The sequence below is a fragment of the Mytilus edulis genome, chromosome 5 (genome assembly GCF_963676685.1).
Source record: "Mytilus edulis chromosome 5, xbMytEdul2.2, whole genome shotgun sequence".
Lineage (NCBI taxonomy): Eukaryota > Metazoa > Mollusca > Bivalvia > Mytilida > Mytilidae > Mytilus > Mytilus edulis.
This window is the reverse complement of record NC_092348.1, coordinates 1,268,190-1,285,626: the sequence shown is the minus strand read 5'-3', so window position 1 is coordinate 1,285,626 and position 17,437 is coordinate 1,268,190. Positions and strand designations below refer to the sequence as shown.

General features: G+C 31.2%; 2 protein-coding genes across 2 annotated transcripts in view; one reads left to right on the top strand and one right to left on the bottom strand.

Moving 5' to 3' along the window:
- LOC139522641 (uncharacterized) overlaps positions 1 to 17,437 on the bottom strand; it is a 217,888-nt gene that overhangs the window by 24,257 nt on the left and 176,194 nt on the right. The gene's annotated exons all lie outside the window — the stretch shown is intronic.
- On the top strand, positions 6,909 to 15,924 carry LOC139522573 (uncharacterized). Its single transcript, XM_071316040.1, has 7 exons — positions 6,909 to 7,274; positions 9,024 to 9,142; positions 9,905 to 10,165; positions 11,670 to 11,845; positions 11,976 to 12,116; positions 12,523 to 12,654; positions 13,471 to 15,924. Exons 1-7 carry the CDS (start codon positions 6,922 to 6,924, stop codon positions 14,389 to 14,391), a joined length of 2,103 nt encoding a protein of 700 aa, XP_071172141.1. The 5' UTR covers positions 6,909 to 6,921; the 3' UTR covers positions 14,392 to 15,924.

The following is a 17,437-nucleotide window of genomic DNA, read 5'->3' as shown; positions in this document are numbered from 1 at the left end:
TATTTGTGGACATTGTATGGACAATCATATCAGTGATTTTAATTTATTATTTGTAATTTGTAATTTTTAGTTGTTTCTCAACTTGATTTTGAAGCTCTTTGCATCTTTTATCACCTATAAAATGTTCGTAACAACCTACTTTTTTTGTAGATAAAAGGTAAAATAACAAACATACTGAACTCAAAGAAAAATTCAAATCGGAAAGTCCTTTTTAAAATGGCAAAATGTACGCGATTGTCATATATCTGAACGTCACTTTTTTATTTGCCATGTGTTGATGTGTTGCTTGCCTTAAGTCTTTTCTTTCCCATGAATGGTATTGGCCGTTTTTCTTCGACTCACTTCATAGATTTTACTTTTGGTGCCTGCTGATTCTTTTCTGAAGATCGTGTTTCGTGTGTTACAATTTGTATAAGGGTCGGATAATATAATACGTAAGTACTTACATAAAGGGATCTGTGGCTGTGATTGAAAAAAGGGAATGCCGTACTGATATGAATTTCATCAGAACTTCCGTCGTCATTTTTAGGTAGTTGTTTGTCCCCATTAGAAGAGCCATACGGATAAAATATGTCCAGCGGAATACAATGTGTACCTATATATGTTAGTGCATATATATACACAGAAACGTTTAATGAATTGTTCATCCTGTTACGTGAAAATTAGACTTGCAAAAAGGTTAACCCTTTTATAGTTGTATTTAAAATATGATAAAACAGCATATCAACCAATAAAAATTTCACAAAATTACTCATATTCATGAAATAAGCCTTACTACTGTAGAACTATTTCCCAAAATATATTAACTATATAAATACACCATTTGGATTTAACGTAAAATCGGTGGAGATTACATTGTATTTTTCTATTAGAATAAGGATTTGAAGTATTACTTAATTCCTTTTAAATATTATGGGGTTTACCTACGCACAGCATTGTTATTTAAAGGATGGTTTAAACGAACTTATCTATTTTTCATATTAGACTGATGAACAATTCATAGGATTTCCGAAATTGCCTTTATAAGACAAATTGCATAAACTATTTAAAAGAAAAAGAAAGGTACCGATTTAACCCAGTTTTTCAAACCTTTATAGGTTGGGCAAACAAGAAAAAATACAGAATAATAAAACAGTCTAAACGTAAACAGAAAAGAGCAATCTTAAATAGACATTATGAACAACAAATACGATTTTAAAAAATGGGACAAAATGTTTATTTTAGACAACACTACAAGCAAAAGTAAATGCTATACTATATACGTTATAGATAATGCATACTTTAAGGTTTTTCTTGTCGTAGAACACACTGAGGTGTGTCAGGATTGATCAAATTTAAGACCGACCGTATTTTAGTTGAATCGATTGAAAAATTCAGAAAGATTGTCTTTTGAATAGCAATACATTTTATTAACAGATAATCAGGATATAATTATATACCCTCCGCACCCGACCCTTTTCTGAGTTACGTTAATGTTATTCAATAGAATATAAGATTATCTTATAAGTTGATCATTTGATAGAGTAAAAGGTATACATTAATTTAAAAAAGTTAAGAACTGACACAAAGACGAATATAAATACATGTAGGTCACAGTAAGATTTCCTATTCAGCGTTTATCGTCCTGAACATGCATGAAATATTTGCCACTGGACGTTAAGCAAGCAACCAAAAATCAACCAACCTATTCAGTGTGACTCAAGAAGATTTTCAAAATCTAACACACGAATATGTTAAATCTGGCTTTTTATTTATGAAAGTCTATATTAAAATTCATCTCGCATATATGATAATGTTTCTTTATGTAGTAGAGAATTGATAAGAAGTAGAGGATTCGTAAACGATAATCAACTTACTTTAGTCACGAGTTGATTATCGTTTTCGAATCCACTACTTCTTATCAATTCTTTAGCTTAACCCATTTCTAGTAAAACGACTATCTATTTCATGATCGGACAATAAATCAACGGAATTTCATGAAAATAATTTCGTATTTTGTCTTTTTTATTCTCTAATAGCTGGAAATGATTAGATCCACACGGTTCACATTCATATTTAACTTAATATAAGTTCAATTTAACTTAATTGTGCTGCTATCTCCCCTTTTTATTACCAGATTTTATATTTGGAAATAATCATTTCATGTTTAATCATTACAAGTAATTTATATTGATTAGATTTTAATATTTATATTTCATTCCAAAAGACATATAATTAATATATGGAATTTTTTAAATCTTTTTTGGAAAGTTTAAAAAAAATAATTATCAACATTCAGAAACCTTTGATATTTACACATATAGTATTTAGCAACCTGATGGATAAGTCAATGTCGATTATATCTCTCTCCCATATGATTGAAATTACAATATACATACAAAATGACTAAAGCATTTTACATGGAAATGAAGTGTAAATGTCACAATAATACCACTTCACTAGACACCAGTTGCTGGTAAAATAGATACAATGATTGGTCATAACTGAAAAATTATATATAAATTTTGTGTAAACTGGTTCCCTTTCATTATGTTTTGATTATTTTAACGTTATTACATTTGGCATCCATCGTCAATCAGTTAATGAACTAGTATTATTTGTGGTACGCATTCTGAAACCCAAGCAGAATTGCTTTTGCTACAAATGTACATTATATAATTATGTCAATTTTGCAATGTATCATGCAAGCTGTTCATAGCCGTGATCGCCTAGTCGTTGGTACCGAAAGACATAACTGTGATATTTACAGTGCCAAGTTCAAGCTTAGTACCCGGAATGATTTTTTTTTGTCTACCAAAATAGTATTTTTAATCTTAGGGCTATCTATATTTCATTTTTACTATAAAGTTGACGTTTTTTTTCTGGTTTTACCGTCAAATCAGTAGTTCTACAGTCGTAGCTTATCACACTTTATTCACATACGAGTCAGTTAAATGTTGATGTATATTTGGACCATTTATAACCAAACAAAGAAAAACTGAGTGATCATAATATTATGATATCATTATAATCCTAAAACCAAAAGTAAGCATTTGCTTTTATGAAAAGGGAAAGGCCGTGTACGTTAAAAGAGGGACGAAAGATACCAAAGGGACAGTCAAATTCATAAATCTAAAACAAACTGACAACGCCATGGCTAAAAATGAAAAAGACAAACAGAAAAACAATAGTACACATGACACAACATAGAAAACTAAAGAATAAACAACACGAAAATTGATAAGTGTAATGTGTACATGGATGTTTATTTTATAAAGGAATTGTACTAATAAGTACTATTTACAATTCCTTGGTTTTATAGTGTTTATATATTTTATTATATAACAAAAAGACAGAAATACAGTTTATTGACATGCATTGACAGATATACGCTATAAGAGTGATATCTAAATTATAATTTATATCAGCACTCGTGGTCTATTGGTCTATTGGTATCATGCATGGACTACAGACTTTACTGTCGAAAATACGTGCGAGTTCGAACCTTTCATTAGTCACTCGTTTTTGAGAGGATACCACCATATCGTAAGTTAAAAGTTTAAAGTTATGATATAAGTTATCCTAAGTTAACACAGTGGTCAGTGGATTCTTGAAAAATAATCCGCTGTTAGAACAATAGACTGACGTCAGAGAAATGGGTTAATGTAGCGATAAATTAACAAAACTTCAAGCGTAATTTGTTTCTAAAATTAAAAAGCTGGCAATGAAGGTTTCTTTTACATCTATCATCGATTGAACTTTAAAATATAAATTTCCAAATCGTCAACAAAAAACTATCAGACGAATAAAATTTTGAAGTAGATTATAGATTGCATTTTTATCAAGGAAAATAATGACCTCACACAGGTCATTATTTTATGCCTTTGAGCATATTTCAATGAAACATGGTATCCGGGTTGATTCTGAAAAAGAATGACCTGTCGTTCTGAGAGAAAATAACTCCATATAGGTATATAATTTACTATAAACAAGGCAATAAATTCAAAATGTTAAGATGGAAATTTCGGCATTACATTTTACCAACCAAACAATTATTTTTCTCCGCTATGCAATATTTATAATGTCATCGAATTTTATCAACATTATTTTTTGACATGCAAATTTCTAAAATCATTTTGGGATAAAATAAAACTATTCCTTTATGAACTTGAAATAGGACATCATATACTATCATTTAGATCACTTTTGTATGAATACAAAGGTATTTTACCGCTATTCGAAATTCATAAATCGATTGAGAAAAAAAACAAATCTGGGTTACAAACTTAAATTGAGGGAAACACATCAAATATAAGAAGAGAACAACGACACAGCTGAAACACTAAAATGAAACGCACACAGACACACTAAAATGACATACACACAGAAATGACCTAAAATATAACAATGGTCATGTTCCTGACTATGTACAATACATTTTAAGAAAACAATGGTAGGTTGAACCTGGTTTTGTGGCTAGCAAAACCTCGCACTTTTTTGGCAATGTACGGATACAAAATAAACGATACAGTTTATCTTATCCGATTTTCGTGCAGTAAAAGGTTTATTTGAGCCAAACCGCTTGCCTCATACATACTAATCGTCAGTGCGTTGATATTAAAATAAAATTTGATACATAAAAACATTCTAATTTTTGTAAAATAGTCATTCAAAAATTCGAGCATGATGGTCGTAACTAAAACAACAAAAATGATGAGGATGGTCGTAACGTAAATTGTGATGGTCGTATTAAATAGGACTGAATAAGGCAAGTCAAGAGTTTTAAACGTGTCTTTTATATGAAAATATTATATGATATATTTGTGATTTTTTTAATTTTTAAATACAACGTATAATAAAGGAATGTTGGTCCGTGTAACACTTATTAATTCAAAATTTTAAAAAGATTTCAAATATTAGTTTTTTGAAACAATACAAAATGAAACGAACAGTCACTGTTACTCAAAATATAACGTATAAAGTTAACCAAGCGGTTAAATCAATAACAATATAAATTTCACAAAAGTGGAGAATTCATTTTATAACAAGAAACATAACTCTGGTTATGATCATCTTAGTCAGAAATAAAAATGCACGAAATGTATCAAATCATTTTTAATTACAAATTAAATGATTTTAAGTAAAGGCGTTTTTAACAAATTGGAAATCACATGAAATAACAGTATCCTTATTTGTTTTCTTTAGATTTTGCATCTATTGAAAAGATAAACTTTTTAAAAACTATTTGAGGTGGAATTTAAAAAAAAAAACAAATAAGCTAAAATTATTGATAGGTTATGGAGGTATTTATCGTGACTCGACTATACCTGCGTATTCACAGGTCCGTACCTGAATCAAAGAACATACGCCTTATTTTTAGCCATGATTTTTAGAAGTCGTATTGTCATTTGGTAAGGTCGAGCTGATTATAAGGTGCATAATTATTCCCTGTACGTACAATGACGAAGTGCAGGTATAATTATTACCCTTGGTTATAGATAATCCTGAATACGCCTATTCGTGTTGCTTATTGTTTTGTTTTCTATGTTGTGTCATGTGTACTATTGTTTGTCTGTTTGTCTTTTTCATGTTAGCCATGACGTTGTCAGTTTATTTTCGATTTATGAGTTTGACTGTCCCTCTGGTATTTTTCGTCCCTCTTTGGTATCATGCCAACTTGCCTTCAAGTTATGTTTATACCTCATAGAGCAAATAGAGTAAATTAATTGTCCCAGAGGTGCAACTATTGCCCTGAGGTCTAGTCGAGGGCAATAATTATATGTCCGAGGGACAATTAACTTACTATTCCAGTCAGAAGTGTTTAATATATCGAAAAAAAACAGCAGACTATAAATGGCAGAGATAAATTAATTATCGTAATATAAAAAGCAGAAACTCAATCAAAACGTCATAGATATTCTGAAATGCTAGGGCTTCGTCTTGCACTGATAGATAATAAACGAAAAAAACAACGTCATTACTCCTGCGGTATTTTCAAAATCAATTTAAAAAAAATAATCAAAGTTTTTTGTACTCAGTTTATATATATAATAATATGCATTAACGTACAGTAAAAAAATATTTTAATACCCAACCTTAACATTCTATAGCTATATGGCTTAATGCGAGTTGATTAGTTTTTACTGTAACTCTTAAATAATTGGAGTTTGGAATACCTCAGAACTGTGTATGTTCAATAATTCTTTAACCTAATTTCTGCATGATATTATCAGAGTAACAAATACTATTGTTTGTTGTAAACCATACATGTATATGATATCTGAGTTTATTAACATGGTTATGTGCACAGTACTTTTAAGATACTTTGATAAAAGTTCGTCTGAATACTCGAGTTACAGTCATCTTTCAAATAACATTAACGGTACCAATTTTCCTGAACCAGATGCGCATTTCGACAATACATGTCTCTTCAGTGATGCTCGTGGCCAAAATATTTGAAATCAAAAGCTTATATAAAAGATGAAGAGCTGTAATTCAAAAGGTCCAAAAAAGTATAGCCAAATCCGTGAAAGGAATCAGAGCTTTGTATGAGGGAGATACATTCTTCTGTCACTTACAAACATCACCCAAAATACTATAGTTGACGTTACGACCATCACACATTTAAAGTTACGACCATCATGCTAGAATTTTTGAATGACTATTTTACAAAATTTGGAATCATTTTATGTATCAAATTTGCTTTCAATATCAACGCACTAACGATAAGTGCATATGAGTCACGCGGTTTGGCTTAAACAAACCTTTTACTGCACTAAAATCGGAACAGAAAAACTTATCCATTGAGTTGTCTCCCATTTTTGGATTGTCGTAACTAGAGACGGACGGGTATCACATGACCTACTAGCACGTGCATTTTGCGTAATTAAAATCGGTTCCGATTCTTTTTTTACGCAATTGGTAGACAAGGTAAACAACAAAATGGCAGACGACTGCGACCGCCTTCGTGTTCGCGGTCGGTTTATAAAGAAAGATAGATTTAAAAAATCCACAAGGATGGACTCTTTGAATGAGAGTGGTAAATTGAATCAATGGGGAGACCATGATTACGGTTCGAGGGGAGAATTGCCACCGGAACCGACAAAAGAAGAGACACCGGTATTAGTTGAAAACATTGCCTCGAATGTTACGGTTTCAACTGATATCGGGCAGAGTGAAAACATCTCATGGAATGTAGGCAGGAGGGTTGTTGAGTTGGAAGTTCTAGCGGAACAACTCTTTTGCAACAAATGCAACACCCCACTTCATCTGAAGGATATAGTTGGTGAAATGAGGTAAACAATAATTGTCAGCACCCCTTCATCTGTTAATTTTTTACAAACTATTTTAGCCTAAACCATGTGAAGTTTGTAGGAATATGATTGCAATTCACCTTCAAATATGTCCTGCTGTCAGAAATCGTTACAATTTTTTTTCTCAATCTAAACCCTTGTACAAAATGTTGTAGGAAATACATAATTTATTAATTATTTGGACTTAGGCAAGCTATGAAAAATCAAGTTAGATATGAAACATTCCTCAGTTCCTGACATGTTATCAAGTTTATAGAATGGACTGTCTATGAGAAATATACATAGCTGTGATACATACATGTTTAGTTTCTCACTTTCTGACACTAGCCTATATACTTGTCACTGCACTGCATCAAAATTAAACCCCTACATACATGTACATTTGTAAAAAGGGACAAGAAATAAATTTGGCATTTTCAGCACTGAGGTGTATGCACAATGGCTTAAAGGTTAACTTTAATGATAGTTTTGAGGTTAGAAAGATAGAATTTTTAGAATTCTAAAAAAAAAGAAGGTAAGAATCACCTATTTAATATTAACACAGAGAGTGTATATATGGTTCATATTCTATAAATGTAACCTGTCCCAATAACCTCTCTTCTTTTTCTTTCAACACATCTTCGGTCTGGGATGTACATGGGTGGGGGTTGAAGTTTTAAAAGGCATTTGCTAGGAGGGGTGCTGTCCAAATTTTCAAGAGGTTTGGACTCCGTTTTTTTCTAGATTTTTTTAATTTTAGTTTTAAGACCATCAATCTAAGTTTTTTCTTTTCTTCAAAATTCAACACTATATGTACATGTATTTATAAGGAAATCTGGATTCAAAATAAAAAAAAATCATTTCCTGGACCACAATAATTGGTTCCATCAAATTAGGGGTCGGAATATTTTTTTTAATGCCAGAAAAAAACACACACATATTAGCTTATATATAGCCTTCTTATATTTTTGACACAAGTTTGAAAATGAGGTCAAGGTCAGATGATACCTGCCAGCTAGACATGTATACCTTACAATCATTCCATACACCAAATATACATGAAGTAGACCTATTGCATATAGTATGAGAAAAACAGACCAAAACACAAAAACTTAACTATAACCACTGGACCATGAAAATGAGGTAAAGGTCAGATGACACCTGCCAGTTGGACATGTACACCTTACAGTCCTTCCATACACCAAATATACTAGACCTATTGCTTATAGTATCTGAGATATGGACTTGACCACCAAAACTTAACCTTGTTCACTGATCCATGAAACAAGGTCCAGGTCAAGTGAAAACTGTCTGACAGGCATGAGGACCTTGCAAGTTACGCACATACTAAATATAGTAATCCTATTACGACTGTCTGACAGGCATGAGGACCTTGCAAGTTACGCACATACTAAATATAGTAATCCTATTACGTATAATAAGAGAGAATTTAACATTACAAAAAATCTTGACTTTTTTTTTTCAAGAAGTCACTGAACCATTAAAATGAGGTCAAGGACATTGGACATGTGACTGACGGAAAGTTTGTAACATGAGGCATCTATATATACAAAGTATGAAGCATTCAGGTCTTCCACCTTCTAAAATATAAAGCTTGAAGTTAGCTAACACCACCGCCGCCGGATCACTATCCCTATGTCGAGCTTTCTGCAACAAAAGTTGCAGGCTCGACAACAAAATGATATGAGCTACCGTTCATTATAATAACTATATTAAATTTTTATCTTTCAGGTACGGCTTAGGTAGTCTTTTGGAGGTGGTATGTCAGATATGTTCGGGTATGAAACTGATATCTACAGGCAAGCGGAATGAGAAAGGAGCATTTGATATTAACTCAAAAGTCGCTCTTGGTAAGTGCAAAAAGCTTTAATATTTTGTATTTCATTTATCATTCTGACATGTAAATGTTTTTAAAGTAGTTTCTTTCAAACCCATGACAAGGGTATGAGGTGTTGAAATTTGGGTACTGTGTAGTCTAATTTATTATTTACAGTGCTACTTACACCAAGGATTTCTAACATGGCTTATGACTTGTTGTTACATGCATCTTTATTTCATTTATAATTGTCTGTATTTGGATCACGCCTCTATTGTGCTATTTCCAATAAAATATTGAATTGAATTGAATAAAGCTTACAGTGTAGCTATTACAAATCACTGCAGTGGCTGTATACATGTATATGATATATTGTTCTTTCTTAATAAAAACTTGCCTAATGTTAAACTAAGAAAAATATTTCATCATTTCCAGGACAACATTTTTTATTCTATTTTTATAACACTATTTTTAATTCAAAGGATTTTTGGCATCTTCCAGAAAAGAAAATCCTATCTGCATAACCTCACTACTTAGTAAACAGCAAACCAATGTATGGGCTTAAATTGATTTTAAGTAAGGAAGTTGTATTTTCTATGTATTTCTGCTTGAACATTAAAAAAGTCATAATGAATTATGACATTGAGTTTTATGTGATCACTACATGTAGGTTATAGCCCTATCAATTGTCACCCGCTCTTTTATTGAATTGTAATTGATTTCATTGATAAAGATATCTATATGCAGTATGTAGATAGTAAAAATTAATAATCATAGTTAATCATAATAATTTCAGCAATGATGCACTCTGGAATGGGTCCTGATCATGTTGTGAATTTTCTCAGCACATGTAACATACCCCCACCTGATCCCAAGACACTGAAAAAGAAAGAGAAATCTATAGCATTGTCACTTATGGATGAGGCATCTGATTCCTGCAAAACTGCTAGTGCAGAAGAGAAAGCTATTTCCCTATCCCTAAGTGATGAATTGGAATGCAGTTTTGACGCTGGTTGGCAAACAAGAGGCTCTGGTTGGCAATATAACAGTAACACAGGTATCAAGTCAACATCAGCAATATTATACATGTAAAAATAGCAGTGGAGGAGTTTATTGATGTGTAAATGCTTCCGAGTTGCTTATAAACTGAATCAAGTCGGAAGGAAATGATGTAAAACATGTGTGTTATTTAATTCTGTCACCTTTACACATCAATAAACTTGTCCAAAATAACTATTTAGGTTTCAACTATGAAAATAATAGGTACATATAGGTTTACCACTGTCCCTCTGTATATCTGTCCTTTCCTCCCGATCATGGTTAAATTTTTTATGTTTAGGGCCATATTCAACCTACTTTACATGGTAGACCAATATACTTGGTCAAAAGATTTTTCCTAGGAATAACTAGTAGAACTGTACATTTGGGTTCAATAAAATATAGGCCATTCTATCCTACAGTAATGTGTTAAGTATTAAAAAGAAGATGTGGTATGATTGCAAATGAGACAACTCTCCACAAGAGACAAATCACAAAGAAATTTACAACTATAGGTCACTGTACAGCCTTCAACAATGAGCAAATCCCATACTGCATAGTCCGCTATAAAAGGCCAAGAAATGACAGTGTAAAACAATTCAAACCAGAAAACTAACAGCCTAATTTAAGGTCCAATTCTCAGCTACTATTTTATTTCAATGAAATTTGGTAATAAGTTAGATTTTGATATTCTAATAGATGCAGGTGTACCAGCTATTTTGGAATTTTTAGGTTTATTTGCAACTTACGGCTCAACAGCAAAAAAAGCTAAGCAAAACTCATATTTACATCTGTGTCATATATTTAAGAAATAATTCATGGGGGCTTGAATGTATCGTGATTTTACCACAGGTTGGCCCTTTATGACAAATATTTTACCCTGAGCGATAGCGAGGGGTAAAATGTCAGCATAAAAGGACAACCTGTGGTCAAATCAAGATATATTCAAGCCCCCATGAATTATTTCTATTCTAATAGGACAAATATGGCAATTGTTTTGGATCGAAGTGCTCTATGTGAAGGCATTATTTGCCGTTTCCATAAATAAACGCATTATTAAATTGACGTAAAAGAACAGAGCAAACTGAATAAGTGACACAGTACACTATTTTCAATAAAATAATATGATAGGTTTGATTGAATTTAAATGACAATTGTACTTATATGCCTTATACATGTTGTAAGTACACAAAAATGGCTTATATTACACATTTTAGCATCGATTGTTTACGTTTTCGGTTTCACAAGCGTATATTTTCCCGTAAATGCATCCATTCTAACATCATTGTTCTATGACGTTGATTACCTCATTCATAAAAAAGCATATGACATGGAAGTATGATCAGAACAGCCCAATCAATATATTCATATTTTACCACAGGTGTGTACTCAAAACATTTGAAGGATGTCATGTTAGAATTTCAAACATTATTCATGTATTTTCTATTTTGAATATAATTATTAGAAACTGTTTTCAACCTTTTCTTATGTGACTAAAAATGACATGGACTTTGTATTTTCAGGACATTCCAGTCTAGTTGGTGTAAAGACTGGAAAAGTTCTAGACTATGATGTAAGAAGTAAACTATGCAGTATATGCCAGCATCATTTGGGAAGAAAGGAAACAGTTCCAAATCATCCATGCAACAGTAATTGGCAAGGTACACAAACAACAATTTTTTTAAAACGTCTTTTTCAAGCAAAATCCAATAGCGATGATTTCAGGTGCATATTTTTACACTATTACAATTATTCACTTCAGCAGGGGTATCATCAGTGAGCAGTAGCTCAGAGTTTCACTTGTTTTAGCTAGTTTAATCTTCTGACAGCTGCTTTACAATATTTACTGTAAAATGACTGAAATTTGTGAAATTTCTTTTTGTAGATCATATGGTGGAACCAGCTCATTAAAAGCAAGAGTTTCAGCTGCAGTTCTTCAGAAGAATGAAGGTTATACCTGGGTTAACAAGGTATTGTGTTACAGCTTGTGCATTATAAATACTGTGTATTTCCTCTTTCATTTTACCCCATGAAACATAAACATAGTATAATGTTTGTGACCTGTCAATTTAGGTTTCTCAACAATAATTTGAAAACTGATATAGTGATTTTAGCCAAATTTGATACAAAGGTGAATGACCTTACAAAGGTGATCAACTTCAAATTGGAATTTATTGTATATTTTTAATTAATTTATTCTCAGCAATGCTTGTCCACACATAAATGATGTTAATTTGGTTTTTAATTGTTTAAATATAAAGCAGTGTGTGGTTGACCTTCATGTGACCCGATCTAAAGGTCAAATATAGAATTTAAAGGGATGGTTTTATGTTTTTTGTCATCTTAAACATTTCTCACTAGTTTACCTTGTTTTAGGTTAACAAGAAAGCATTGCTGTCACCAGGCACAATTTCTGTTAGAGTTGGACAGAGGATTGATAGAAAGAGACTCTGGCAAAAGAAGAATAGCTCCTCAGTTATTTTCAAACGTGACAGATTTAAAAGAAAGGTAAAACTTCATGGCATATAATTAGTCAAATTAATGACAGCCATATAAATAAAAAGTCAAATTAATGACAGCCATATAAATAAAAAACAAAGGATATGGGGTATCAAGTACATTTACAACAAAAGACCCACAGAAAGCAAAGGAACAGCTCTTTTATTGCGATTCTTCATCCAAAAGTCACATTAAAGCCTCAACACGGACAAAATATAAGTCTCACCTCACTGCAATTTATTGATAATTTTTAATAATACATAAATATATGATTGAATTCTAAAATTGGAGACATATTTTTTCCTGTTTCTTAGATATGAAGTGCCTTATTAGGTTATCAAAATTTTTATTTATCAGTGCAGTACCCTCTGTGTATGAATACAGGTATATTGATCTCGCTTCCACGAAATGTTTTGAAGTGATAATTTCAATGTGGATAGGAAAGAGGGCCAGGAATAGGTGGTGTGCGTCTTATTTAAAATTTAGTATATCAACTGTCATACAATTGAAAGCATGATGTGGCATATATATAAGAGAAGTTATCTCAATAATGATAACACCAAAACTTTAAAAATATAAATACAGGGACATGGTGAAACTTACATGAATTTTGTTAAATTGTAAAATGGGTAAACTATAATATAAATTGCCAAAGACAATATAAATTGCAATTTGACCAAAAAATAGAAAACAAGATGATGACATTTCAAAAGAGTGATATGGTTATTAAGAGTTATATTGCATTTATTTTAAAAGTACACGTAACAATACAACCAGGTATAAACAAAAGATTTTTCTAAATATTTTCTTTTTGTCTTTTTCTAGCATAAGAAAACCTTTCAACAAATTAAAGCAGCAGTTCTAGAAGGAGAAACATATCAACCACAAATTGAAGAAAATGTGTCGGTAAGAGACATTGAAACAATTCCAACTAAATATTCTTTGGAAGGCATAGACAATTATGTTGTGTTTGATCTAGAAACAACTGGGTTATCAAGAACCTCTGATATAACACAAATATCAGCATATGATGGGACGAACATGCTAAATCTTTATGTGTCTCCACGACAATCTATTTCATCAAAGGCCAGTGATGTTACTGGTATTACTTTCTCTTTTGAGAAAAACCAGATGTATTGCCATGGTGTTCCAGTTGAAAGTGTTTGTATAGAAACAGCCTTACTTCAACTAATTGAAATGATACAGAAAAAATCTCGTCCTGTTCTTGTTGGTCATAACATCCATTCATATGATGTCCCTGTACTGAGAAATTTGTTGCGTGAGTTTAATCTGCTGAGTTCTTTTGATAACCTAATTTATGGATGCATTGACACTTTGAAAATTGCAAAACGTGAAATACCAAAAGCTGATGTTCAAAATTATAAGCAGCAAACATTAGTTCAAAAGTTTCTGGAGATTGTTTATGATGCTCATAATTCTGAGGAGGATGTTAGAAGTTTATACAAACTGTTCCATCTGAAGCTGAAACAGACGTGCTCTGGAAAGGATTTATTTCCATTTAATTATTTGTCAATTGTAGAGGGTTTTTCTAGTGTCATTGTTAAAAAGGTTATTTCAAAAGACACTGCAAGGAAACTTTCCTGCACAGGTCTCAGCCTTCATCACCTGGAACTTGCTTACAAAAGAAACAATGACGATGGCGTAAAATCCATCATGCAGGAACATGGTTTGAAAGGGAAAACAGCAAATGTATTCAAGAAGTTTTTTTCTGAAAAAGAGGAATAGACTGTAAATGTGGTTAAAGACTGAGAAAATTTCATATTTATATGCTAATCCTTTAAACAATCCTTGATAATAGTTGATAATGAATAAATTGAAGTTTTTACTAAATTTTGAGTAACCAAAGAGTACTTACACTTAAAATATATATAAGAATTAGGGATTTGTTATAAAATTGCAGCATCGTTTAATAATTACTCTGTCTGTACGTCTGTCATAGTTTCCTTTTTTGTACAATAAATCAAGTTTGCCTCGACAGAGTGAAAAATATTGATACACAACAAGTATAGTATTTTACTGAATAAATATTTTCCATTTCGTCAATATTGGTGGATAACTTCCTGAAGCCTGAAGGATTATTTCTCATATAGATTTTTATTTTGATTGACAAATTTTTCAACAGATTATTATGAACTTTTATACAAAAGTACGTGCTATTATAACAATATAAGTCAACTGAATCTTAATAAAGGGGAGATAAATTTAATTTATCTACATCAACCTACATAATAAGCATTAGGCTAGGCCATAAATCAGACATGAGGGGGACTCATAAGGTTGTATAAAAGTAACAATATTGTAATGTATCAGTTCCAATGTTTTACCATCTTGCCACATTACCACCGCACCCTTTTTCTACATTTTTCTAAAAGATTTGTTGTATCAATCTGATATTAGGGCAAAACAATTGTTTTATATGAAGTTTTAATGGAATATGTTTTTTAAAGATTGCAGTTTTCATGAAATTGGACAAACGTTTTAGTGAGTCCCTTGGAAACTGAATCTGCCCCATATTTATTTTTGAGACTAAACACCTTTGCAAGTTTAATCAACATTCTCATTGACATGGATATATATATGTATTGTAAATTGATATTATATTATCATACTTCTTATATGATTTGCATATAAGGGAATACTTTTATATAATTGGTCGAGAGGACCTCCAGTAGTTGTTCATGAAGTTGTTTATTTCTCGATAGAGGACGTTGACCAAACTTCTTTTTGTAATCAATGAGGCAATAGTTCATGTAACACAATCTGACTCAATGTTAAAACTATTTATTTGCACATGGCGTTAATCTTTAAATTGAATACAAACACAAAAAATTCCTTTGATGATCATAATAAGACTTTTAGTAACAAGGAGTACATATTTTTGTGTGAACCAACAAATAAATTCATGTGCCTGGCCAATTCAATGACACAAATATACTACATGTATTACCCTATGATGGTGATAACGAGTGTGGAAAATTATTTTTTTTGGGCCAAAATTTAAGAATAAGGATTAAACGCTTTTTTACAGGAATTTATTGGTTAATAAACTGGACCAAGTCACTCACAAATATATTTTCAGATAATGCAGTTTTCATGAAATTGGACAAACGTTCTAGTGAGTCCCTTGGAAACTGAATCTGCTCCATATTTATTTTTTGTTTTTGAGAGTATACTTTTTTACAAGTGTCATCCACATTCTCATCCTGGATATGTATTGGAAATTGATGTTATATTATCATAATGTTTTGAAAATTAATACAGTGGTTTGCTTTCTATTATTGAAACATGGTCCATCTAAATAAAAATCAATTGTTGTCTGTAAAATGTCTGCAATTACATAAAAAAATATGATGTGAAATAAAATTTATTTTGCATATATATATATATATATTTTCTTTTTTTCTACATCATCATGATCATTAAAATCATGAACAGTGATTTATGAGTATGTTGATTTTTGTTTGCACTTCTAAGACTTTCACAGCAATCATTCAGATCAAACATTACACTATTCATATAAAAAAAGAAAGATGTATGATTACCAATGAGACAACTCTCCATGAGAGACCAAAATGACACAGCAATTAACAACTATAAGTCACTGTATGGCCTTCAACAATGAGCAAAGTCCATACAAAATAGTCTATATGTTTAGGTGTATTTAAAAAATAAACACCAACAGTCAATTAAAAGATCTTGGTATTTCCAAGCAGTGACTACTCAACAAAACTACTAAACAAGAGCATGAGAACATCAAAATCATACAATTTAAAATTAAAACATCACGAAACACATAATAATACACTGTAATGATATATATAAATTAGTAGGACAATCCTTTTCACATAAGGTAAAAAAAACCAAGGTATGATAAATATTTATGAATACTTATTTAATGAAAGATTAGTTTTTTCATCAAGGATTATTAACCATGAAAATGATGATTATGCTCATAGGTCAACTGTCAACTTCCTGAATATTCAAAACTGATGCAACCTCCTCTCAGCATAAAGAAGGTTAAACGAATGGATAAAAAAGTATTACAAAGACATGGAAGCTGCAAAATCTATGCTCATTAAAGAAACAATCCCACCTTTAGTTAAGATATTTTAAAAAAATAGTGAAAATTTTAACATTTTTCATGAAATCTGCATAAAAGGGTGTGTGACAGGGTGTCATTCTACCCCCGTAACTTTTTATTTTCCCTGGAAGCATATCTTTATTTTTTTATAACTTGTAGCATGGATATAAAGTATTTTATATACAAATTTAAAAAAAAGTTCATTGACACAATTTTTTTTTTTTTTACTTTTACAATATTTTTTTGGCAAAATTGTACACAAGCCGGTTACAGGCATATTGCAAAAAAAGGGTAGCCATTATGAAAAAAAAAAAATAAAAAAAAAATTTAATTATGTCTAAAATATTTCAAAATATTCATTTATCATAATGTTCTGAGAAAAAGTTAAAAAAAAATTATATATGCCAGTTTTGGCAGGTACCTTTATAGCTTAAATAGGCCAAAAAATGACATTTTTAGGACTGCAAAGGGAGGTAACTTTTTCAAAGAATATTTCAAAAAATAGCCTGGAAACCTATTCTCAAATTTTGATATTTTGTTAGGTACACCCCAATGAACAATATATGGTAAATTTAAGAAAGTTCATTGGCTAGATTTTTTTGGTCTTCAGTGTCCTTCTCTACCTTAAAAGTCGAAATATGCTCGCAGCGGAAAAATTCAACAGTGTGATTTTCATTTGAAATACTTTTA